The sequence below is a fragment of the Lytechinus pictus genome, chromosome 5 (assembly GCF_037042905.1).
Source record: "Lytechinus pictus isolate F3 Inbred chromosome 5, Lp3.0, whole genome shotgun sequence".
Lineage (NCBI taxonomy): Eukaryota > Metazoa > Echinodermata > Echinoidea > Temnopleuroida > Toxopneustidae > Lytechinus > Lytechinus pictus.
Window position 1 is genome coordinate 4,060,526 of NC_087249.1, and position 27,400 is coordinate 4,087,925.

Below are 27,400 nucleotides of genomic sequence, written 5' to 3' on the forward strand. Positions count from 1 at the left end.
TAACATTTACCACAAGGAACGATCACCAGTCGTTCTTAAAGTCACTCTGAAAGTCACTCTTAAAGTCACTCTTAACTTACGAACAGCTTTATGAAACATGGTGTATAACATTTACCACAAGGAACGATCACCAGTCGTTCTTAAAGTCACTCTTAAAGTCACTCTTAACCTACGAACAGCTTTATGAAACACCCACCCGGTTCTTTTTTTTTCATTGAAGAAATATTCATTGCGAAATACGCTAGTAAACGGGAGACGTCATCAGTTCTTTATATCGCTTGCGTTGTCCATTAAGATATTTTAAAAATACATCTCGTTCATTAATTAACAATCATATTATTGGTTCTCATATAGCATAGGATACAGATAATACACATCTTTGGGGGCAATAATATATAGATACACGCACGAGGTACCTTAGGAACAATCTGTTCTAACACACCAAATAAATAGCCGAGGGTATTCAGACTTAAAAAAAAAAGGAATATGTCTGGGTGATTATTTCTAATGCTCAAGCAAAAAATGATGCGCACATAAGATAATGATGTGGATACTCGTGATCTGATAAACTAACCTCATCTCAAAACCACGACCGGTCAAGATAGCTAGTGATAGTACCAGCCATTATCAAATGTGCATGTTACACTGTTAGAAAAAAAAACGATTTTACAGAAGAAAAATAAAAATAAAAAAATAAAAAAAATGTTTTCTACAACTTTACAGAACAGGTCTGTTTTAACAATAAAATGGGGGAAACAGTTTTATTACAATATATTTGTAAGGTTACATACATCAAACACCAATTTTCTGTAATTTTACACATACTCATGTAAGATTACACAGTGCAGTATATAAGATTACAGGTGTTCTCGAGATTCTGCTGCAGGTTTTTTTAAAGTAAAACAGTATGGGTAGCAATGTATCAGTGGTGAAGTGATACAATCAGGATCCACATCATCATTTATCAGTATAATGTATACATTTTGTTGACTAGTTTCTCCGTTCTGTAAATTTACTATATTACTTAACTTTGCTATTATATAATCTTACATTAATCAGAACTTAAAATAACCGAACTTTTCAATTTTACATCCGGTTATGTTGCTGTTATGTTGTCACTACAAGGCCCTAACTGATTTCAAATTCGTAATTCAGTTGATTATGTGGTATATGTTTATTACTATCATTATAAGGTTGCATTTTGATAAAAACTATAAATGCAATTTTTTCCTTCTATCGCTGTCTATTTCTTGTATATCCGTCTATAACTATAACCTATCTCCTACTTCAGTTATGAGCAAGTCGTTTGGTCAATTCCTTTAAAGATCGATGATTTCGAATTCATCTGTATCATTATTTCAATTAATTTTGTTTATAGCTGTTGGCCTGTTATCATTTAGTATGTATATATTCTGGCTTAGAATAAGCCTCACCACTTGTCTTGTATTGTTTTACCCCCCTATGCTCACCTCCTCCTCCTCATTTCTCCCCTCACCCCTCTTACATGACTCCTAACCGTCACAGGTCCGTTTGCTTCTCAAATTCCGACTCAACCCTCTTTCCCTTTTCTACACCGCCTCCTATCTCTCTGTTATCCATTTTATCCCCTTCTCTTTCTATGTTCATCTACAAAATATTATATCTCACCTACTTTCTCCGTCCTGAAACTTTATCATTAACCACACTACATCTCTCAGTGATATTCGATTGTCATTATTGCCATAACTCCATCAATTCGATTTTTCGTTCATTGTTACCATCAATTGTCCTGAGATCCAAATTTTATGGACACATATATCCATGGCAACCTGATACAACTTCCCTCTGGAATCAATAGCACTCAAAATAAAGGTACATGCCATTGCAACGGTTTCTATTTTTGAAACGAATGGAAATTTATTGTATGAGAAAATGCATCAGGAAAAAAGAAACATCGTCTTGATTTCCAAGTTTGAAACAACTCTAAGTTTATTGCATAAAGTAATACATGAAGAAAAAGAAATCTTAGCAATCGTCTTTGTTCTGTCCATTCATGATTACCTCATTAGTATTTGAATATTCTACGATCAATTTTTACTGCAATCTGCTTATAACATTTTAGAAGCCTGAATATTTTAATGAGCTGCCCAATGCCTGATTATGAAATAGACACAATGAACTTGCTCTGAAATAAATATATAAAGTATATCCATTTTGAATATTAATATTAATAATAATAATAAAAATAATAATAATAATCCGCTTTTATATAGCACTTAATACACTTTACAGATATATATCATAACCCCGGTCATCGGATCCTGACATGCCTTTCTCCACTCCCTGGGGAGCATTCCAACAAGCGTTTAAAGACTCGATTGCTAAATCAATACATTAGTCTACATAATCATTATTGTGAAAACCAGAACCGACAAACATAATATATATCGATATAATTGTAATAAGAAAATATTTTTAAAAATCGTTAAAATACTTCATGAGTACGTCATGGGTACTACATAATGATCAACCTAATACGTTTCATCATCAAACATTTTAGACATGTTAGATAAGAGCCTTTTGCTTGTAACTCCTGGGGTGTTTCACAAAGATTCAAGTATGACTTAAGTCGCACTTAAATGCCGACGTGAACATAATATGCAACTAGCAATCTTATTGATCAATACACAGTAGTGCGCGTCCTCTTAGCATGATCTGACCAATGTGGTCATTGCCTTTTATACTTCGCGAAACTAGACATTTGAGTGCGACTCTAAGTCATACTTAAATCTTTGTGAAACACCCCCCAGGTTTCATATCAGAAGTCTGAAAATTCCCCTCTTGTTCCAGCAGTCAGTCATAAGAAATTACTCGTATATGCGAAAAAAAAATCATATTGGGACGTTTCGGTGTATATATATATATATATATATATATATACATAGAGAGAGAGAGAGATGATAAGATAGAAAAAAATATATTTAACTGTGCTATTATATAACATTACATTTTGTTATAGTTAAAGAAATATTCAAGCCAGTATTTGAAAATCCAGTATCTGTTCACGAAAAATTAAATTGTATTCAGTTCTGGAGTTTCTTATGTACGGACCAACACTGGAATCTCGTGCCTATATCTTCTGATTGTGAAGAAAGCGACAGCTACAACTAGAGCAATTAGTCCAATGACCCCAAAGGCAATACCGACACCCCTTCCTGATGATCCAGTGGTCCTGGACATGAGTTCATCATATTGCCCTGCTTCTACATCAGCGAAAGCCTGTTGTCTTCCATTCCCGGGGAGAAGGCCACGCATGTCCCCGCTGATTTGATTCCTGTTCCTTCCAAATAAGACCGATGGGGCAGCATCGACTTCATTGGTATCTGTATCCATGTCAAAGTCCATCTCGGACACTTCTTCGGAGGAGGAGGAATCTGGCATTGTGAGGATGACAGAACTAATAGTGAAGCTCGGACCAACAGAAACAGGATCAACAAAGCTTGGACCTGTCCCTTGTTCTACCGGGAAATCGAACATGGTCTGTTTCTGAGGAGGCCCTACAGGATTATGGCCCGTCTTCCGCCTTCCCTTGGTGAGCGGATTGCTATTTACTCCAGCGGCAATGCAAAACACTGTGAATTGAACAGACAGAAAAATAAGAGATATTTAAAAGTAAGTGATGAAATTGAATTATTCATGGAGAAAAGTTCAACACAACATTCATTAAAAAGTATCCCGTTACTAATTCACTTTGCTTTCTTTTCATCTTTCCTAGAAAAAAACCCTTGATCGGTCCACTGTTACCACTTTAATGGAAACATCGACAACAACACAAACATTTGGTCCCCATGGAAGACCAACTGCACATAATTGGTGCAGCTGAATATGGGTTATCCAACCGTCTTTTGTCTTAAGTTTGATATTTTCTTTTTATCTTTTCAACTTCCTTAACATGTTTCAAGCATTAATTTTTTTATTAATGTTTAGAATTTATGTCATTATGTATGTATATGTTACTCTTTGTGTATCTTTTTACATGCATATATATTGTTATGTATTTTTATGACAGAAATAAAAACAAACAAACATCCTACTGGCTTGAACATAATGATTATTTACACGAATGAGCGTTTAATAAATACGTATTCTGAATTTGTAAATATTTTAAGGAAGTAGTTATTCTTACCGAGTAGTAGAAAGATTGCTTTCACTGTAGCTGCCATTGCAATTTTCCGTTTATACAGGATCGTACAAATTAAATATAAACAAGCAATAGTACTGCTTGTTTTCTGGATTCCTACTTAGACTCTCTACTCCAGAGAATTCGAATGTGAAAATCGAGTTGAATTCTCAGCTTTTATACTTTTCGTACGAAGTTTTTACTTGAGAGATCATAAAGAAATAGTGAACTTGAGAAAGAGCGTTTATTCATCTTGCATACTTTGAAACATTGACAGAACAGACGAAACATTTGGCATCGCCATCATCATTCAGACGAAATTATCAAACTTGGACCAAGGTGTCTTGGAAGATAGTTAAGAAAGTGAGACATTAAAGAGAAACCTTTCATGACATTCGTGCGAAGAATCTTGCGGCACTTGTTTAAGGAGTTTAAGGAAATTGGATGATATCGATTCTTTTCGTCATTCAGGCACAACGTGCACAATGGAACACACGCAAATACAGAAAGGTAATTCTGTAATTGGTATTCTCATTCATGTGTGAACATTACAATGTCGGTCTCATCTATTATTTTGGACATCGCAAATATTGTTATTATTGTTCATATTTTCCTTAAAAGTGCAAGAAGGAGAAGAAGAAGAAGAAGAAGAAAGAGAAGAAGAAGAAAAAGAAGAAGGAGAAGAAGAAGAAGAGAAAGAAGAAAAGAAAGAAGAAGACAACGAAGAAGAAGAAAAATAATATCTAATAGAAACATATGATCTTTAAGCATGAAAATGGTAACATTCATTCACATTCTTTAATCAAACCATAGAACAAAGATCGATGCAGACATGTGGATTGTACAATATAAAAGACAATTCGGAACTCCCTGTATTTAATACTAGCCAAGGAGTTTTGTCAGGTTGTGGATGTCAACCTGCCGCCTTTGATTACATCAGTTCCCTTTCCCGTGCCAGGAATACTAAGGGACAAAAGATTGAATAAATTTCAAGAACTCTAGAGTTTGTCAAGTTCATCTAATGATAATTTGCAAATGCAGGGATTGATGAATCTATGAGTTTGTCAGTTTGAATTCATGTATAGGATGATAATTATGAGAGCTTTCCCTATGTGTTAAACTACATATCTACCTTTCGAAACTTTGTCGTTATGCATGTTACGAGTTTTCGGTACCTTTTAATTTCAATTCGTTAGAATGGCATATCGAATCAACATGTTTGTATAATGATTTAATATGTTCATTCTTGGAAGAGGGGTGTCCATTCTGATAGTCAAAACATTTAATAGACGTTTTGAAGGTGGGTCCCTAAAATAATTGCTTCTTCCAAGTTCCAAGTCTCTATATTCTAAAGAAGAAGAAGAAGAAGAAGAAGGAGGAGGAGGAGGAGAAGAAGAAGAAGAAGAAGAAGAATTAGAAGAAGGATAGGAAGAAGAATAAGAATAATAATAATAAGAAGAACAAGAAGGAGAAGACGAGGAAGAAGAAAGAATATCAACATTCAACCAATAACCATTTTCCTATGCACTTATTCATCATGCGTTTTCAATAAAGCAAAATCAAGAGAAAATCTAACCAAATTGTTCGTTAGTTCATTGAAAACCATAGGAACCATACGATCGAAAACCTGCAGTGAGTATAGACAAAACAAACCAATTAGTTAATTAATCAATGGGATCATAAGGTAACATGACATGTTCTTATTTTCCAAACTCGTTCCGATGACTTATAACTCGCCGTCCGGACTCGCCGTACACGTACACAGGTACAGGAAGCCAAGAGAACAAAGCTAGGCTGACACTTGCACGATTCCATGTCACGCATTAATTGGCACGACTCGAGTCGTGCCAGTGCGCAAACTAGTCATAAACTGACGTGAAGTGTGCGTAAACCCGTCGTGACAGCGTGCCATGTCGGGACGAGAATTTTGAAATGTTCAAATTTTTGGTCACGACAAAATTTAGTGACCGGGTCGTGAACTATGCGCAAACTGTTCGCAAACTCGTCGGGACGATGAGGGAGGATGCGTGTCAATGCGCGCCATGCCACGACTCTCACGAACTGCCACGAATGGTTCACGAACAGCTTATGTCGAGATCACAAGTAGGTCACGACAAAAAAAAAATAGAAAAGAAAAAGGAAACAAAGAATACAGCGACACAGAATCGAAACAAGAAAAAGAAACTAAAAAGTAACAAAAAAAGGGGGAATGAAGAAACGCAAAAAGTCCCCTCATCCACCACCCCCCATAAAAAACGAAATCCATCTGTTCTTTCTTATCTTTTCCGTTTCTCTTTTTTTTTTCATTTCTCTTTTCGTTTACTTACATTTCTTCGTTTTTTCCATTTTTTTTGGGGGGGGGGTGAAGGGGATTTCTTTTCTTATATTATTCGTTTTCATTTCTCCTCCCCCTTTCTTTTCCTTTTCCTTTTTCGTGTCTTTTTCGTTTCTTTTTTATCTTTTTAATTTTCATTTTCTCTTTATTATTTCTTTTCTCTTTATTATTTATTTGCAGGGGTTAACTTCTCAACCATCTCTTGGAACAGGTCAGCAGGCAGTCATATTGTCCAAACTCGTGACTTCTGATCATTCATTCTCTGACCCACACTTTCCTTTGTGGATTTCTTCGAGGTGGGGTTGCCTTAATACTTTCTTGCTCTTCTGCCTCTTACAGCCTTTTCTGCAGCTCTTCAACAATGGCTAGAGCAGCGGCCAGGTATATGCATCTTATCTTCCCTACAATTATCGTGTCTCTGACATTCAGCATGTTGTCTCTTCCACATCCAATAAAAAAATGACGAGGGGTTGGGGAGGCCTCATTTTTATATGGCGTGTCCAAGTCGCCACGACACCATCTGAATTGCGGTAACTCGTCGTGTCAATGCAATGCGAAAAGTACGTAAACTATGCGCAAACTGTGCGTGAACTCGTCGTGACAGTTCGTTTTATTTTAAACACTGATGGGCACGCATTCGTGAACTCGTCGTGAACATGCGTGAACTAGTCGTGAACAGTGCGGGAGCCTCACAGTTCGTGCCCACGACTTGCCACGAAAAAATCGTGACCAAAGTCGTGCAAGTGTCAGCTTGACTTCGTAAGCATGGAAAGTCGAGGTGACGAGTAAGTACACTGAAGTATGTTATGTAATTGGAAATGTTTGCAAGAAAAAATAGGAATTCTTTGAAGTACATGAATAAAAATGTGATTATATCACAAGGTATTTTACTAGAAAAATCATCCAAAACACAACATTATTTTCAAGCTATTGAAATCGCGTATTTAGGAATAGCAACTGAATAAAATGTGTGTGAACAATTATGACGGCGATTACATCATAGTTACCTTTTATTCAGAAAAGTGCTAAAGAGAGATTCCCCACCGTCTCTTTATTCAGCGTGATTTGATTTTAGTCTAAACAATGAAATATTAGAATCAACATTTCAAAATGTTATATTAACACTTCTTCGTGTGTAGAATCAACTACCCAGCCGAATTGAACAATTGTCCTGTGAAAAGAAACAATCAACATGATCATGATAGGTGGCGATTTCCTGAGATTCCGGTCAGTCTTGCTGGGAAAGAGACAACCCTAAGTTGCTCGTATAAACTTACCAAAAGCTGTATGATACACCCACCAAGAGGCATAAAATGAAATATTCATAATCGTGATGATAGTAAAATATTTCGAAGTAAATATTCACAAAAACATCAGAAAAATTATATTAGAGTTTAAAAATGCTGACCTGGAAAGGAATTACCGAATTACGTCGAAAGTATTTTGACAAGATTAAAAACATTTAGGCTCTTAAGGCATATTAAAATCATCAACGTTTAGTGAGGGAAAGGTTGGCACTAAATGAGGCATGATGGCATTGACCCTCCCCTCTTTTAAGTTAGTGAAAAGTATGGTTGTAATTCAATTGAGAAAGGGTTTTGAGGAAATTGTGTACTGCAATGGAAATAATTTAATGAAACAATGCCTTAATTATGTAGCATGAGCTTAGGATTATGCTTCGTATAGTATTCTTTTGCATTGTATTTTTCTTAATTTCCACTTATAAAATAGACAATGCAAACAAAGTATAAAATAGCGAAATTGGAAAAAAGGGAAAGTCACTGAAAATCGCAGCAATGATGATATGCTATGAAGGCAGTTCATTTTACAGTATTTCGGCAAATCTTTACCGAAATTTGTATACAGGCTTTCTGGTTGGCCGTTGTGATTCTGGCCGACGAACACGCCAACCTTGAACTCGAGAGGGCGACATATGTAATAGATTGCAATACCTGATTAAGGGAGTTATCAATAACCAAATCCATTTAATATTCACTGAGTGATGGATCAAAATTCACCAATTGGTAGCTTACCTCGGTCAAAATGTATTTTAAACTACAGTAAAGTATCCTTTAAAAAAGTCATCCATCATAGTTGAACTCCAGCATACTTCCAGTGTGGACGCGTCGTGGTGTAGCGGTTCCGACCTTGTAATCAGAGGGTCGTGTGTTTTAATCCCACCGCGGCCAAGCGTCCATTGGCGAGGCGTCAATTTACACTTTGCCACTCTCCACCCAGGTGCTAAATGGGTACCCGGTAGGATGCGAAAGCCTAGTATGTAGTATGCCTAGCAAATAAGTCTTGGAACTTGTCAGGATCCATTGGCCGGGGTAATAATAATTATGTAGGGGAAGGCGGGGTAAGTTGAAAAAGGGTGTGAAATAGATAAGTGCTTTGTACCCACACACGTCTTTAAATATAATTAAGACATAAGAACAATATTGTTAGTCCTGGTATGGATCCTCATTATTGTCATAGTCTTTTACATGATGGATGCATAAGAAATTTGTGGATGTGAAAATATCGCAAATAGTTCGGACTGGGGTAAATTGAGCCAGCCAACGTGGGGCAAGTTGAACCATGGTAATGTATATATATTTATATATATCCTTAAAAAGCCATCGATATGCAGGCAGAAAGGAGCAAATTCACATGACAGTTCTTTTACTTTTAGAGGATGTTATAGTATTCATAGAGAATTAGCAAGTGAAAAGACATTAGATAAAAAATTGACATGCTGGTTCTTCCCCCATACATTTCGTACATAGTTTTGTGGCTCAACTTACCCTAGAAAATACCCCACAGATGGGGCAAGTTGAGCCATTTGACATCTTTTTTTTTTTCAAAGGTGACAATAACTTTCATTGTGGGGGCAGAACGTTATATATAGGTGGAAAATATTTCCCAAGAAATCAGTTTTAAGGCAAGGTACTTATTTCTCTAAGATAATTAGTCATATCAATTCCAACATGCAAAAAACAAAAAAGTGTCACAACTTACCACGCCTTCCCCTACGTGTAAAGCGCTTCGGGACACAATGTGATAAATAGGGGAAGGCGGGGTAAGTTGTGACACGTTTTGCTTTTTGCACGTTAAAATTGATATGATTAATAATCTTGTAGAAATAAGTACCATGCCTTAAGATTTGATTCTTCTGAAATATGTTTGACCTATATATAACTTTCTACCCCCACACTGAAAGTCACTGTCACCTTTGAAAAAAGAGATGTCAAATGGCTCAACTTGCCCCATCTTTTGGGTAAGTTGAGCCACCTTCTATTCTTTATAAATACTAACATCCTCTAAAAGGAAAAGAACATTCATGTAAATTTACTCCTTTCTGCCTGCATATCGATTGCTTTTTAAGGTTTGTTTGTTTTTATATACATTACCATAAGAATTACCATGGCTCAACTTACCCCAATCCGAACTTAATGCGATAATTTCGCATCCACACATTTTTTATGCATCCATCATGTAAAAGACTATGACAAGAATGAAGATCCATACCTGGACTAACAATGTTGTTCTTATGTCTTTATTATATTTAAAGACGAGTGTGTGTAAAAAGCACTTATCTATTTTACACTTATTTATACTTTTTGGCTGAAATTTGTATTTTTGTACTTTTTGTTTCAAAGTTGAAAACAATGTCGTATAAGGGTTATGCAATGGGTCATCAATACATGAGACCACCACAATGTCTGACTCATTCATTATTGGCCTGGGATGGTGGCTCAACTTGCCCCGATGCTAAACTTACCCCGCCTTCCCCTACACTTTAAAATTCAATAACTTCGTTATCTGCTATCCGATTTTGATCAAATTTTCAGCATTTTGCTCTGTGAATTATACTCTTTTAATTGAGATATAAATATATCCAGCCCTGACCATCCCTTTAACTTGGTATTTACAAGGAAATGTACGGGAAAGTAGGCTTCTTCAAGGATAGACAAGGTAGCACTAGGGATATGCTTGATAAGCTACCGGGAGTCAACACGGAATACACGGATGTTACTGGGTCCTTACACGGACCTTCACGGAGGATTACGGTCTATACTGGGATATCTCTAGAGCATTGGGTAAGATTTAAGTTTCATTCCATTTTGCGACATCTGAAGCGTACACATACATGGCCATGAACACGGACTATTGTTCATGTATGCAAACAATGGAAAAATGTAGACCTCGGATAAAGCCGGTATCAACAAGGACCTCCCGGTTCCTACAGGGAGCCTCCCGGATGCATTCGGTAGCTACACGGATGTACAAGGTGGCTACACGGATGGACACGGATGGTTATCCATCCGTGTTCTCCTGGATGAAAAATTGAACATGTTCAACTTTTCTCCCGGATATGCCGGTACACCAACATGACCAAGGATGGCGCCGGATTTGTAGCCGGTATATACGCGGTAATCCCGGACTGTACACGGATGACCCCGGATTGACAAGTTGGGATGATCAGTGTTGCTTTCGCAAAGGTGTAAAAGGGGCTTATAAGGTCAGTGGATAAGGTTTTGTTGACGTGTATTGTAATTATGTATCTGGGATCTAAGGGAAAATGTCTTTTAGGTGGCAGATTTGAGGGAAACACGAAGATTAAACATGAAATGAAACAATTACATGCAACTAGCTCATCAGGTGGACGCAAGTTTAACTGACGGAATAAAGGTTTACTTGGATGTCTGAAAGTTGAATTGGTGATAAGCCTCCAAATTTTCTTTTATAAATCTTTTAATTTGTCAATGTAAGTCTTATATCTATTGCCCCATGTAACATTACAGTTAGTCAGGTAGGGAAGCACAATGCTGGTTTATAAAATTCTTAGAATAGCCTCAGGTAAAATACATCTAAACCTACATATAACAACTAAACTTCGAGAAACTGGGGTTTTCAAGTCAAATGCTCATCGATAATTACTCCTAGAAATTGACCATGCTCACTACGAGCAACATTGTGCCCCCAATTTTAAGAATATTGACAGTTTCCGGAATAATTTTGTCTGTAGATCGAGAAATAATAAAAATTGTAAAATATCATTTAAAAAAGATTTCTGGATAATATGTCAAAATCTATCACAAAGCTATATTTTTTATTAAAAGGTTAATATTTCGCTCGTTCACTTCTAAAAAATTTGCTTCACATGCCATGTCTAGCCCCTCAAGTTATATTTTTATAATTACGCCACTGATTGAAAGATAAGACACATTCAAGGTATAACATTTAGCTCTCTTTATTCCCATAACTAATATTTTCTTCACCCTTAATTCATAATCACTCTTTGCATTTCAGTTCTCAAATGTTCATCACTTTAAAAATACTCCAAGTCACTAATTCATCAAAATATTCGTCCACTCGTCGGTAAAAGTATGCGTCCATGAAATCACATCTCCGTCTGTTCATACATTATATTCATTTGTTAATTCATTCATACATGCATTCATTCGTCAATGCACTTGTTCATCCAAGCACTCATTCAGTAATGTATAGATCAATATGATGTGATCACTAAGAATGCCCAATACATTACTAATCAGCTTAATATCTGAGGTGTAATTTACATACACGTATTACGCAAATAAACATCCGGCATGTTATAAATATTCAAGGAACTCGTGATACTTTCCTTTAAAATTCCATATAGACATCTTTTTCAGATACAGGAATCGTGATTAGACGTTCTTGCTGAATCCAGTTGCTGCTTCAGGATGAAGCATCCATTTTCTGTTCTTTCCTCTTTGATAAATCTCCTAAGGATGGCAACTATCTCCAAATATTGTAGCTATAGTTTCTAAGCAAATCGTATGCAAATAATACCAATTTCCTGATATTTATGGCAAATAGAAATTCCTCAGTGAGACAATGAACAACCAAGTAGACTTTAACAAATGAAGGACTAAGCCAGATTATTGCCTTTCCAACAAGAGGACACAACATAATGGAACACCCTTACATCACCATCAAATACCATCCAACATTGATTAAACAGTGTGTACCCATTCCAGGATTTATTTGCCACAATGTGTTACTCATGGGTATACTGTGAGGGTATACAGAGGAATTAACCTTTCAGTAATTATGGTACGACTAAGGATGTTCTTCTGTCCAGAGGAATGCTGACTTCAATAGTGTCATGCAGATGTACTTTGGACGATCATACAACTCTACTGAAACCGACAGGTCGAGCATAGGAGATTAAATGCCAATCAAGAGGACTTTGACAAGAACCAAACCGTTACCCATGTCTTCTTCCGACACAAGTTGCCTCAATGAGACACTGGACATAACTTGTGTCGGAAAAAGACAAAGAGTTTTATAGGAAGGCTAGGAAAGCTTGCGCATGTTAGAGCTCCAAAAGCATCAGTAAGGTAAAGCTCAGAATTGCTACAATGCATTGAAGAGGACCATAAAAGGGTTTGCAGAACAATTAGCATGTTGGGAGCCCTTGATATCATGTGCTATGACTACATTGGAATAGCATTATTAAAGGAAGGCAAAATATTTTTTGTCTTAGTATTTACCACTGATCATGATGATGATGACACTAGCTGCTCTACAAGTCCTGACCCAGACATGTACAGATAACATAATGTTTAGCCAAACTACTGAACAAAATTGTTAAAGAAAACAAACTGCATGAAGCTACTAGGCCAGATGAAATCTCTGCTACACTTCTTAATCATGTTAATGAGACTGCTCATCAGATCTTACCTGCCATAAGTTTGCTTTTCCCCCGGCTTTTCCTGGCCTCCCTCTTTACACGGTGAAATTTCAAGAAAGTCTTTGTCGTTCCCATCCATACAAGAAAGAGTTGTTTACTCTTACAAACTACACACCAATTCAAATACTGTGCTTTGTTCTTGCCAATCCCATCATCTTGTCAGACTTACAACATGGCTTTAGGAAGCGAAGAACATATTTCCATTATGTTTCTTTCAATATATAAATTATATTAGGATAAATTTGCATGGTTAGTGAAAGCAGCATATTAATTTGAACAACTGAAATGTTTTCACCGCAATCAATGTGAGGAAAATAAAAATTTGACATTTTCCACTTATTTGCATAATATGCTAATGAGGCAGATTTGGTAGCTTTTTAATAATAAAAAACATTGAACTGATTTATTCATCATGAACTTTTGTTCAAATACTTGCTTTGGACATTTAATTTGTAATCTTGGGATTATTTTCTGTTTTTTAATGGCTAATTTGCGTAATATGCAAATTAATGTTCATAAATTGGGATGAATTCGCATGCTTAGTGATAGTAGCATGTAAATGTCAACATTAATGAAATGTTTTTAAGCAGTCTATATGAGAAAAATCACAATATCTTGACATTTTCTCCATATAAGGATGCTTATTTGCATATTATGCAAATGAGGTAGAATTTTTTGCACTTTTGATTAAAAACATTGAATTCAGTTATTTATCATGAACTTTCATTCATATTAAATTGTTTTGGACACTTGATTTGTAATCTTTGGACTATTTCCCTTCTTTTTCTAACTTTTTATGGCTAACTTGCATAATATGCAAATTTCATAAATTTCCACTGCTTGGATTTTTGGGGACTTTTAGTATGTTGATTAGGGGACCTCCCTGGAAAGCATTTTAGTGGAATATCCAGTGTTGCAATTAGTGGTGGGTTACCCCCCCCCCCCTATTCTGGCTAGATTGACTGGACTATCAGCTAGAGTCTTTTGTAAGCCGGTGGACTCGACCTCTAAAGAAATAATGTTTAATAATGTACTTGTACATGTAAGGTCATCGCACCTGGCGATTGGGCTGCGACCCAATTTTGGAACAAAACATCGTGACATTTGTGCCGTTATCTCTAGATACGTAACATCTTACTCTGCAAAATCGATATCATCATTAGGCACACTTATTGTGAATTATGTGACAATAGCTGCCATCTGAGTAGAATAACAGAAAATTCAATAAACAATCGCGATGACGTCACAGCAATTGTGCAATAAGCTACGATTTTAAACAAATTTGGCGTTTACTCCAAAATGACGGCTTGCAATTATCCATATTTTGATAATGGTATTCTAAAATTTAATTTAAGCCTCAACTAAAATACTATATTCATTCATATTTTAAAAAACAAACAAACAAATGCGAATTTTTCCAAAATCGCAAAGTGTGCGATGGCCTTACGTATGCGTTGCATCAAAATATACGAAGTTTTTTTTTTCATAAAAATTACACTCGGTGTGATAATATCAGAATAAATGGGCACCTAAAATACAATTGCACTAAATTTCAGTTGGATCGTATCGATTTATGTTTTTAATGTGTATTCATGTATCACTGCTGTTTAGATAGGTATTTTTCGAATGTACAAATAGGATCTGAATAAATAAAATGAAATCAAATAAGCCCCCCTTTTCGTATTATGATCTAGGATTCCAGATACAGATCGACATTACTATCATCAATGATTAAATACAAAAGAACTAATGATGTACTCTGTGTTCTTACCATCATTTCTTTTATTACACATGTATACATTTGGAAAGATTAATTCAATTGTTCTTAATGTTGTATAAATTATCTTGCGATCATAGTATTTAAAAAGCATTTCTTATATTCATCTTCAGTACTGTGAGGTAAGTGCTATAAAACACTACCCCATAACCATGATAACCAACTAAAATCTATATTGTTACCACATTTGTAACATCTGCGCAATAGTTCGAATCCCTCGATATTCTTGCATCCAATGTCATCTGGGCTCCGTAACAAAAAAGCTTAGGGATTGATCGCTGATTTAAAAGAACGATTCTGATTGGTTCATAGTCAGTCTACTGAGCAAAAATGCGCATGCAACGATGATTTTGATTGGCCATTTCATGTATCGATCAATCGCTAACCTTTCCGTTCTTTGCGTTACATGACCCTGGATTCCGTAACACAAAACTAGCGATATATCGCTAAATGAACTGACCAATCAAAATCAATTTACACACGTGCATTTGGTTTAAAATACTGACCAGGAACCAATCAGAAGTGTTCATTCATATTGGCTATTTATCGTTAAGCTCTGTTACGTGGCTCAGATCTGCTTTCAAACATATCAATCATCATGAACCTCAATTACATGACTTCACACATTACAATTTAAACACAAAACATAATTTGATGTAATTTACCTACAATTGATGAACCTCCATCCCAACACTGTGAAATGTAAAAAAAAAAGATAAAAGGCAGACCCCATCACTGTATAATTCACGAGATATAATAGAGAGGCAATTCTTAATTCTACTAATATAAAACTATTCTTTAACTATTGAGAATTTCTCTTATAGTAATAATATTGATTGCAGAAGTTGAATAAATGAAAAGATAAAAACGGTCTTAGGAATTAGGAGCGCAAATTTCCCGATGATATATATTATAAAAAATTCAGCTACTTCAAGAACAAGTACATTGTAGTCGATAGCTCCAACTGGTAAGTTAGGCCTACTAACATCCATTCGACCGGTACTTGGTCGACTCCTGATTGTTCTGTTAAAGGGATGGTCCGGGCTGAAAGTATTTATAGCTTAATAAATAGAGTAGAATTCACTAAGCAAAATGCCGAAAATTTCATCAAAATCAAATAACAAAGTTATTGAATTTTAAAGTTAAGCAATATTTTGTGAAAACAGTCGTCACGAATATTCATTAGGTGGGCTGATGATGTCACATCCCCACTTGTTCTTTTGTATTTTATTATATGAAATTAGGTTTATTCAAAATTTATCCTCCAAGAACTTGAAAAATTGGATTGACAATTTTTTAATGCATTAGATATTTATTGCTGCAACTTATTTCATTATAAGGGAGACATATTATTCACAAAAGTATGAAATAATGAAAAAAAAAAAGATTTTATGTAATAACATAAGAAAACGGAAAGTGGAGATGTGACATCATCAGCCCACCTAATGAATATTCATGACGACTGTTTTCACAAAATATTGCTAAACTTTAAACTTCAATAACTTTATTATTTGTTATCTGATTTTGATGAAATTTTCGGCATTTTGCTCAGTGAATTCTACTCTATGTATTAAGATATAAATATTTTCAGCCCGGACCATCCCTTTAAGCTGACTACATTTGCCTCCTAACATGTTGATAACTTACTCCTTTATACATATTCAATCGAAATCATGCAATGTCACATTTCATGTTCATCAGAACACTTTAAAAAAACACGTGAAATAATACGTTTCTTTAGGAATAATTGTTCTGCGACTAGTGTTTAGCACATTGACTTGCTAGTGAACACTAAAACCCAAGACATCCTTCTCTCTGGTCGGATCGAGACACTGTCCTTTCCACCAGGAAGCAAAATCGGGCGTTCTTTTCTGCCATGACGACTCTGGATGGAAGAAAACATGGGTCAGTTTCTTCAGGAGGTAACACATATTTAACTTTGGAGACTGAATGCTAAACATGGTTGAATGCATAAAATTCACGGTATTCTTTATTTTCCAATCAAAGTATTTCCTATAGCGAGCTTTATCTGCATCAAGAACATGAATGTAATCCACAAATGCACTCATATTGCTGAAATCCTCAAGGAAAATGAAAGAATCCTTGGGCAGTGTCTTCTCGTAGCTTTCCCGCGTCGATCCGTAGACTATTGGCACGATACCCCTCATCAGACACGTCTTCCACACTTTTTCTGTGATGTAGTCCCGACACTCACTATTTTCAAATGCAAGGTAAAATTTGTACTTTTGTAAAGCCTTGATAGTATCATCATCACGAGGAAGCTTCCCCATGTTTCCACATTTACCGTAGGCATCGACTGAGATGTGTCTTTGAAGCTCTTTGACTAACTCCGTTCTCTTCCAAGACAAAAGCTGACAATTTGAAGCCATCCATGCTATTAGTTTAGTCTTCCTTGGTATTTTGGGATGGTGGATCTGCTTTCTCTTCTTTTGCAAAGCTGCGTAGGGGAAATGAATATCAGAGTCTCTGGCGTAGGTCATAGTAAGATTAAAAGGGTTTCCTGTTAAACCTTCCGGTGCATACTGGTAATCATGATGAGGGCTCTCTCTGGAGTACAAGATCCAGAGTTGTCCTGGTGGACGCAAAGATATCAAGTGCATCAGATGAAGAGTTGAATGTGCAGGAGTGAAGAAAACAACATCGATTGTCTGCATGAGCTCATAAGTGAGATTACCAACTAAACGTGTTTCGACCTGACAAGACTCACTGACGTCACATCTAAACCTCGTCCATTCTGTCGAATGCTTGCCCTGTACTAAATGATCACAACGGGAGGAGCAATACTTGGCAATCCTGATGACACAATCAAAGTCGGAGTGTTTCTGCTTTTTCTGAATCTTGTGGATAAGGCGACTTTCTTCAAAAGGTACATCCGAGAGTGATTTCAGAATATCTTCTGCATTAAAAGTTAATACATCACGTTCTACACTTAAAACACCTGTACTTAGTCGGTTGATTATCGCTGGCGTTGCACGTTTAAAAGGAACAACATGCGCAATGTCGGATTTATTGAAATCATTACTGTCAAAATCATTCTTCTCGTGTTCGTGGTTAGAATAAACTGTTTTCACAGATACGACTCTCACCAGACTATGCAAGTTGCTTGTATAGTAAAAGAAGGCACTAAGGGTTAAAAACGATACAGCAAGTGAGATGTTCAAGCTATTTTTGTATCCCATTCCCATCATGATGATCCGCCTGTTGGTGTCAAGTTGAATGTAACGTATCTTAGAACAAATACTCTAGGGTCTCGAGAGTCTTGTTTACCAAATTATGAAGTTGCAGCATATTTTTCCGATGCTTGGTCAGATCAGGCAGGTATCAGAATAAAATTCACCGGTGTCAGGTTGATCCAGTGAAGGAGACAACCAGGGACTGGGATGCAAAGTACATTTAATAATGTCGCTATCAGGTAAGTCGAATGAACTACATAGAATAACAGAAAGTCAAACTGGCGCCTAGGATTTAGCGCATACGACAATCTCCAAATTAAATGGTTGTAAAAGTGATAGCGAATGCACTTCTACCGCGACGTCTTCTTTTTCTCTCAGTCTACTAACGGAATCCTGATCACTCATCTGTTCATTAACGTATGGATCACTGACCCTGATTACGCGATATAAAGTTTTACACCATTATTCGTGCCCATGACTTGAATCACTAAAATCACCACAGTCTAGATCGAACAATAGATTGACGATCCATAATCTCTTAATCCTCACGGATTCTTCTTTTTATCACTTTGAAATAACCAAAATAAGGCTCGTCGTCCGCCATCGACAACAGGACATTATGTGTTACGCGTCGTTAGCTTCAAGGCTCATAGTGTATCTACATGTACATCAGGACCCATTTCAAATATCAGTTTATGAAATGCTAGATATTCATTTATCATTATGAATGGAACATTTTTTTCACAGACAGGGAAGGTGGCAGAGATCTAAGACATTTTCAGATTTTATAAAATTCAAGTGATAAGCTTTCACAACTAGAAAATCGCAATCCCTTATTCTATATTACAATGGTCTTAATTATGTAGGCCCTAATAACCAAGACTTAATAGTATTGTTAGTATGCCTACAAATTTCTCTCTACGAACACGACGAAAAATAATTACCTTCAGCGATTTGTAGTTTATTGGCCGATTTAGTTATCATTAGCATGTTTTGGCATTGTGGAAAATGCTAATTTTATTAAATCTTAAATTAAGGATCATGAAAAAAGCGAAGTGATTTTTCTGATATCACATGATGTCGTCAGTTTTATATTGACATGCAACTTCTGCGATGAGTTTATCTGTAAAAAAAAAAGTAAATCTACTTCCTATGGCAAGACCGAATAAGGCCGATATAATGCATCAGGATAAAAAAATAAATACAATAATGGTCAATAACCAACTTGTATAAAAAGAAATAGCGAGCAATTAATGAAAATTATCCTCATGAAAAGATGCTTTTATTTCTTCATATATTTGAACCATCTCATACCCAAAAGTATGAAAATGTGTACTTAAAGGACAAGTCCACCCCAACAAAAAGCTGATTTGAATAGAAAGATAAAATTTAAACAAGCATATCACTGAAAATTTCATCAAAAAATCGGATACAAAATATGAAAGTTATTATTTTTAAAGTTTCGCTTAATTTCACAAAACAGTTCTTCTTCTTCCGTTGAGTACAGTCCTCTTTACAGAGTATAGTTGTACTTTATATGCACATCCTGTTCGGTATGCAAATGAGGGGATCGATGACATCACCCACTCACTATTTCTTTTGTATTTTATTATATGAAATATTTTTATTTTCTCGTCATTGTCATGTGAAACGAAGTTTCACTCCTCCCTGAACGCGTGGAATTCCATTATTTTAACATTTTGTGGTTCAGGAAAGGAAGTCCTAATTGTCAAATTCGTAAAAATTGAAATATTGTATAATTCAAACAATAAAAAACAAAAGAAATAGTGAGTGAGTGACATCATCGACTTTGTGAAAAATAAGCGAAACTTTAAAATGTCATAATTTTCTTATTTTACATCCGATTTTGATGAAGTTTTCAGCGTTATTCATGTTTGATTTTTCTCAATTTATTTAAATCAACTGTTTTCTGGGGTGAACTTGACCTTTAATGAATGTACTTCTGAGGCTTGGGATTTTGAGTTTTCAAGAAATAATTCAAATGTTGTTGTTTGTTGGAATTAATGGCGACCAGTCATATTTGACTATTACCGCCAACTCGTTAGGCCAATTATTATTTTCTTTCTTTTCTTCGACGTGTCCTTTAAAATCGTTATTATTATTATAAAGACTATCGTATCTTACAGGTTACCGCATGATCCCGTCCCTTCTTACGACACCGTCCAGCCATCGTCCTGTCTCTCCGGTGTAGACAGGGGGCTCCCTTTGGGATACTCTATAGTCTTGAAACTCGGAAAAGAAATAGAGAAATAAACTGTTAAAGAGTCTTTTCCCGTGAAATGATCTCGCATATACCAATCAAATACATGTATGTCCGTTTTGTTTTGTAAAGAAAAAAGATAAAATTTGATATGGGGAGGTTCGGATGATTCGAAATTTATGGGGGCATCCAAAATAATTCAAATACTTCAGAAGTTAAATAACTAAAATTAAGTATATATAGTCCTAACAGCTAGTACAATATCTATATATTACATTTCTTAGAGTAAATTTGTTATTATCTTTATCTATTATCTATCTTCTAGTATTCAAAATATATCTTTACTCAAAGCAATATATCTTTCAAACCCTTACAAATTGTGGTATAATTTTGAAATTTCAAATAATAAACATAATATTTCAGTAAGAGAAACAAGCATGTTTGCAATTTATCTTCGCCAAAGCAAACATTTTGACAAATTTAACACGTGTTATTGTTTATATATTTACTTTTTAAAAATAACGATAGAGCTATCTCCCTAACACCCAACCCTAAAAATGTTTGTAAGTTTGAGGGCCGGTTTCACAAAACAGGCGCATCGGCATGATTGGGGATTTTTTTTTTTTTTTTTTTTTGCTTTTGGCGTCATACATATACTGGGTAGGAGTGGTGTATCATTTAGAGAAACCTGTACTTCATCCAATAATGTACACTGCCCACTCTACTGATCAGTGGCACAGCCTCTATCTTTGGGGAAAGGGAGCCCCATTATCGATAATCAAAAATTCTTCCATCGGTTTTCTATCTAGCTGATCTTGTTACAGAAAATATGGCTTTAATATTCAACAAATGTTCCTATTTATAACTATTACACACCCTCACAATTATTGTCAAGAAGCAATTTGACCCATTGCACTTATGTGCCAAAGAAACGATGTATGGATCGATCATAATTTAAACCACCAAAAGAGTATAGTCATTACCACGAGCGTAAATCAATGACGTCATACTATTCGAGTGGAGGGGGGGGGGGCGGGGGGGGGGGGTGTGAAACGATAGTGCATCCTCCCCTGAACAATAGGTTTTCCGTTTGGATTTAAGTCAGTGGTCATTCCACGAGCTTTCTTTGACCCTACCATTTGACTCCATATATTAAATTGTATTAAGATTTGGAAGCATTTTTTGTAGTTTGAACACAAAACAGTTCAACTATCATAGGAATTGTGGCAGCAATATGGTATTATGGTTATGGTATTTACAATAGACTAAAGCTTATGATTAAAATAGTATAAGGAGTGTCAAGGCGGCTTCAAATTGTGCCCCTGTTGCATATACGTCGGGTTTGAAGCCCGTCCCGACGTCGGCTTTAGAGCAGTCTTCACTCCGGGAATTTGAAATCGCCCCACATTTTCACCGAGACCAATGACGAGCGTGTGCGGAATATACATGAAACATATTTCTTTTATGAATGACGTACACAACTCTCTGGACAGTAAGATGAATGTAAAGTGTAGGTCAGTCTACTATGTGTACAATCTCGTCAGCATGGTAAGGGAGAGTGAATATGCTGTGAAAGTATAGCAGGAGCAAATGTCGTGTCACCTCTCACATCCAATGGTCCAATGGTCTTAAAATGTTCTTAGCTCTTTGCCTCTCTCTATCAGGTGTCCAGTGAAGAGTTCCAGAGAACGTGCATGAGCAATATTTTGCGCTTCATTTTCATGTTCATCTCAGAATATTGGCAACCAATAGTTACGTAATTTCTTAAAAGTGTATGCACATATAGAAATACCTTTCCAAACTGATGCTCTGATCATGGACCTACTAGAGTGCTCTCATAAACCCCTCTTAAGGTGTTATAAGGATAGATAACATGATGATTACGATGGTAATATTGATTACCATATATACATATATCGTTTTTTCTCTCTCGATTTTTTTTGTCTTTTGTTATTGAACGTCACCATTCCTTTAAGATATTTCAGATAAGATAAAGATGGAATGATGAGGAAAAGAAAATTACATGATGTAATACTAACATGTTCATGTTTATGTTTTTATTTTTATCATCTTATTATAATTTACCCCTCCCAGCAACCAAGCGCATGGGTGTGCCTCGTTTATTTTACCACCCTCGAGTTTTTGTCACTTTTCTGTAGAGATCCCGGTACATGATATGATCAAAGTGGAGACAAGAAACGAAAATTGAAATTTAAAAGGAATATAACCCTGCCATAAAAAAAACGACAAGAATTCTCAAAACGGGTCATTTTCATTTAATTTTTCTCAAAGTTTCAGCTCGCGCTACGCGCTCGACGATTTAGGTCAATAATTGCTTAACAAAACCATAACTGGAATATAGAGCTTCATAACACTTTGAATGTTTTACTTCCTTACGTCCAATTACACCAGAATTGTTTCCCAATTGCACCATTCCACCATCATTCCTTTTTTTTTCAAGTGGATATTTACACTGAAAGCGTTCATGCCACGCTTTCTTGATTTGAAGCCTAATATTGATATTAGTTAACCAAAGAAAATGAAGACATTGTTAAGAAAAATCAAGAAATGCTTACTTAACAATTTCTATACTACGATTGACTTTTTCTCTAATTCTCCCCTACGCCTCTACAATATAAAGAAATCTACTGCGAAAGCGTCTGCTACTATGGTCTTGATTAAGTCGTCGTCGTCATTGTTGTTGTTGTTGTTGAATTCCGTTTAGTTCTTGTGATTCACTTTTCGTTTTATTCATATACACAATGGACAGTTCGTGGTTCGATGCTCACGGGGGTGAATGCCTATTGATTCATATAAGGGAGAAGACCCATATTATCAGTTCACGAAGGAGAGTGCATTTTTAGCATAAGACATTGCTCAAAGAGGACATGTTGTCCGCTAGTATCGCTTATGAACATAGAGCGGCCGGGTGTGCATGTACATGTACGAACCTTTGGATAGTAATGCCGGGATGCGGTGATACCTACAGCGACAGACAGGTTTTGGCTGCAAAGTATCTGGGGATGCAGAGGTCTTGACCAACTAAACAACTCAGACAACCACCGGAGACTGTGAAGATGGCAATCGATGAACAAAAATTCTGTCTGAAAATACTTATCGTAATAACCCTTTCATCACTCGCCGCTATGTGTACAGTGTTATATCATTACAACGAGTTGGTGAAAACAATTTCTGTTAAGAAGGATTATTATTCATTGGGCACCCGACAATTCGTCATCTCCTCCAAGGATGAAGCCGCAGATGAAATTGATAATGATTTTGAAAATATCAAATTTGTTTCTTTAAAGAGTGCCTCGAAGCCAGTGCTACAGGGACTTGCTTATAGTATTGCTAATGTTGAACGTGATGTCTTAACATTCAATATTGATGATTCTCTGAAACCACTATCGGATATACCAATTGAAGAGAGCAGTCTTCTCCACAAGATTCAACAAAAACAGAAAGACGCCGACTTTAAATGCGTCATTAGGGTTGCCAAGTATTGCTCATCTCGTTGCCGTACCGTTGCACCTGGAAACCAGTCAAGAGAGTGGAAACCATTTAGATGTGAATTCAGCGAGTTCTGTAGGTTTGAGACAAGTTTTGTCGGTCAACCCTCTAAGGAACTCATGCAGAGTTTCGACGTTGTTTTCTTCATACCTGGGTTTCGAGATAGACATTTGAATGAAATGATTGCTTTGCGACCACCGGGACAACTCTGGGTCATATCAACAAGAGAGAGCCCTCTCCACGACATGGGATATGCTCCTCCAGGTTTAACAGGAAACCCTTTCAATCTCACCATGACCTATGCAAGAGACGCTGATATCGTTTTCCCATACGGCAGTGTAAAGGAAATAAAGGCTCTCACAGAGCCTCCTCCAATACCCAAGAAGACTAAATTGATAGCAGCGATGAATGGTAATTGCAATCCTTACTATTGGCAAAGGACGGAGTTGATCAATGAGATTCAGAAACACCTCTCAGTCGATTTCTACGGGAAATGTGGTACGGCGGGAAAGCTCCCCCAAAAGAACACAACCGAAACACTTCAACAATATAAGTTTTACCTTTCGTTCGAGAATAGTGAATGTCGAGATTATATCACGGAGAAAGTGTGGAAGAATAATCTCTCTAATGGAATCGTTCCTATAGTCTATGGATCAACGCGTGAAGGCTACGAGAAGACACTGCCCAAGGATTCTTTCATATTCCTTGAGGATTTCAGCAACATGAGTGCATTTGTTGATTACATTCACGCGCTTGATGAAGACGAAGCGCGATACAAGAAATATTTTGATTGGAAAATTGATAGCAAAATCCTCCTTCATTCTCCAACAGCGTTCCGAGGTCAAAAACCTGGGCTTAATTTATGTTATCTAGTGAAGAAATTGATCCATGTCTTCTTCAATCCAGAGACCTCGTGGAAGGAAAGGACTCCAGATTTTGCTTCTTGGTGGCTAGGACAGTGTGACGATTTTAATGCTGACAAGAAAGTGCTGGGATTCAATGTTCGAAGATCAAAGGAAAAGCAAGCTGAAATCGAACAGAGGTGGTAATACTGGTAATACATAATATAATAAATTATTTATTGTTGGTTACTTTGGGTAAACCCATATATGCACTTGACTCGATTTCGACTTGTATGGGGTTAAACATTAAAGTCTGAGTTCTTTAATTTTTGATCAGCAGCCTTTTTCTGCAGGAGGACTAAGTAAGCTCAGTCTCGAAGGAATAAAAGAAAGAAGGTTAACAGATTGTGGAATTGCGTATGATAAGGGCAATATCTTGTTTCGGTATGATCAGGCGGAGAACTCAACAAAATGTTGATATAATTAATGAAGGGTTTATTTATGTCTTTGAGTGAATTAATAATTTAACGAGAATTATATATGTTTCATATTGAAGTTTAACACTTTGATGCACAATTGCTGCGGCATGGTTTGTTTGTTCCCACATTTTACAAATCAAGATTACACTTTAAGTTATTTTTCGAAGCATTTGAGGATGAACATACAACTTAGTAGTATATTTGTACGAGTAGCATGCAATATTGTGAATCAAATATATACAACGCGCCATAATTCACGTGACCGATAAAAGGCAAAATTTGCTTACATCTGGTAATAATGGTCATCAGAATTTCCCAATACGAAAACACTACTTCTTGATTGTTGTCATATCATTTTTTTTTAATAAAATGAAAAAGTTGCAATTTGACTAATCAGAACGAAGTATATGATTCCAACGATCGCTGATATTATTAAGATAAACAATATTTTTGGCCATGTGTCATGAGGTCGCCACCAAAAAAAGGGTGGTGCTGTTACATCTATTGGTTAATTTTTGGGAGGTATTACTGCATATTTTCAAAATCAAGGGAGCCATGCCAACAAATTTGGTATCATTTTAAGGCTAAAGGCATTAGATAATAGTCTAGAAGTTTATTGCTCTAGGATAAATAGATCTACATGTAGAGTTACACATCCTCAAAGACGGAGCACCAAGGGAGGTGGATACTGAACAGTTTGTGTTATTTTGGGTGAAACGTTAATATTTTGGTGAAAACTTGAAAAATTTCTTTTCAACTGCAAATTCGATATCAAATGAAGATTAGAATATTCTTCTTTACTGTTAATCTATTGAAAAACAAGTTTGGCATTGTCATTGAAAAACATGGTAAAAGCATTGAAAAAGAAATATAAAATTTGTCGCTGTTTTTCTTTTTCCTCAACAATTCTTCTACATCGACACTTATCATATTTACAGTAATTCTTGATTCCAATGTAGCTTTGGTGTAAAAAAACACAGAAAAGATGATTTCTACTATTCTCTAGGGTGAAAGGAATTCTTGGATTTGGTGCAGATCTTAAAGGCCACATGACGCAGGTCTGAGACATTCAGATCAACAATATGTGAAGAGTCTTAGAAGCATTATTTGGTCTAATGCTACTATAATTTCTTCTAAACTGTTTGTTGCATATACCATCAATCGGATGAACGCAGCATATATACCTATCAAGTAATGGTAATGCAGGCAATAATAAGACACACAATAATACTTTTTTTTCCTAAAAAACGATTGTCATAAGTTTGTTTCGTCTTTCCAAGGTGATTAATTGCACTTGCAAACATCATTTTCATAACAGATTGGATCCTTCAAAAACAAAATTTATCATAACTTATGCTATGACACGTATGTGTGAAAACCGCCAAATGTTTATTTGTTACTACATTATCATGTCAAAATGCTTTCTATGCATATTTTTGTGAAATCAATAAAACATCTATCCATAAACGTATTCTTGAATTTCGACCCAGCTTTCTTTCATTATTGTTTGCGATTTGAGACTTGAAGTATAATACTAAGAAGAACAACGGACATTCATCATGTTTATATAGCGCCTTCTGGAAACATTCTATTCCGAAATACATACAACAATGGAAAGAATAAGAGAATCTGGTCGCCGTTGTATAAAAGTTACCATTGTGGTACCTTTGCCATGCAAAGGTAACATGCATGGAATTCGTGATTTTGATTTACTGTTGATCAGCTTTACCATGATAATTACCTTTGGACGGCAAAGTTACCACAATAATAACTTTTATGCAACGGGGCCCATTTGGTGCATATTTATTATAACAATTAAAATGCCATCCAAAACCTAGTACTAGTATATTGCTTAGGAATGACCCCTGTCTATCTCTTGCCTGGCCAATATGGTTGTTCATACATGACCCCCACATGACCCCATCTTCTGATTAATTTCTATCCAGAAATTCCACTCAAAAGTGCCCAAAATGAATTTAAAGATAACAGTAATCCTCATTGGGATACATAAATATATTTTTTTCTTGATTAACTTGAATTGAAAAGTTATGGAGTTTGGTCGTACTTAATTTTATTACGTTCAACGTCTCTGTGTTCTAGTGGTTCAGGCACCGGCGTTCAAAGCTGGGGGCCCGGGTTTGATTCCCGGCAGAGACATA

General features: G+C 36.1%; 3 protein-coding genes across 3 annotated transcripts; 1 reads left to right on the top strand and 2 right to left on the bottom strand.

The window, feature by feature from the left end:
• Positions 1-1,950: 1,950 nt before the first annotated feature.
• On the bottom strand, positions 1,951-9,433 carry LOC129261914 (uncharacterized). The gene is made up of 2 exons (XM_054899938.2): positions 4,166-9,433; positions 1,951-3,611 (listed from the first exon to the last, which is right to left on the bottom strand). Exons 1-2 carry the CDS (start codon positions 4,200-4,202, stop codon positions 3,079-3,081), a joined length of 570 nt encoding a protein of 189 aa, XP_054755913.2. The 5' UTR covers positions 4,203-9,433; the 3' UTR covers positions 1,951-3,078.
• A 5,540-nt stretch (positions 9,434-14,973) lies between these two features.
• Positions 14,974-18,572, bottom strand: LOC129262556 (alpha-(1,3)-fucosyltransferase 4-like). Its single transcript, XM_054900682.2, has one exon. It carries the CDS (start codon positions 18,202-18,204, stop codon positions 16,777-16,779), a length of 1,428 nt encoding a protein of 475 aa, XP_054756657.2. The 5' UTR covers positions 18,205-18,572; the 3' UTR covers positions 14,974-16,776.
• A 3,919-nt stretch (positions 18,573-22,491) lies between these two features.
• Positions 22,492-26,712, top strand: LOC129262554 (alpha-(1,3)-fucosyltransferase fut-6-like). Its single transcript, XM_054900681.2, has one exon. It carries the CDS (start codon positions 23,488-23,490, stop codon positions 24,967-24,969), a length of 1,482 nt encoding a protein of 493 aa, XP_054756656.2. The 5' UTR covers positions 22,492-23,487; the 3' UTR covers positions 24,970-26,712.
• Positions 26,713-27,400: the final 688 nt, after the last annotated feature.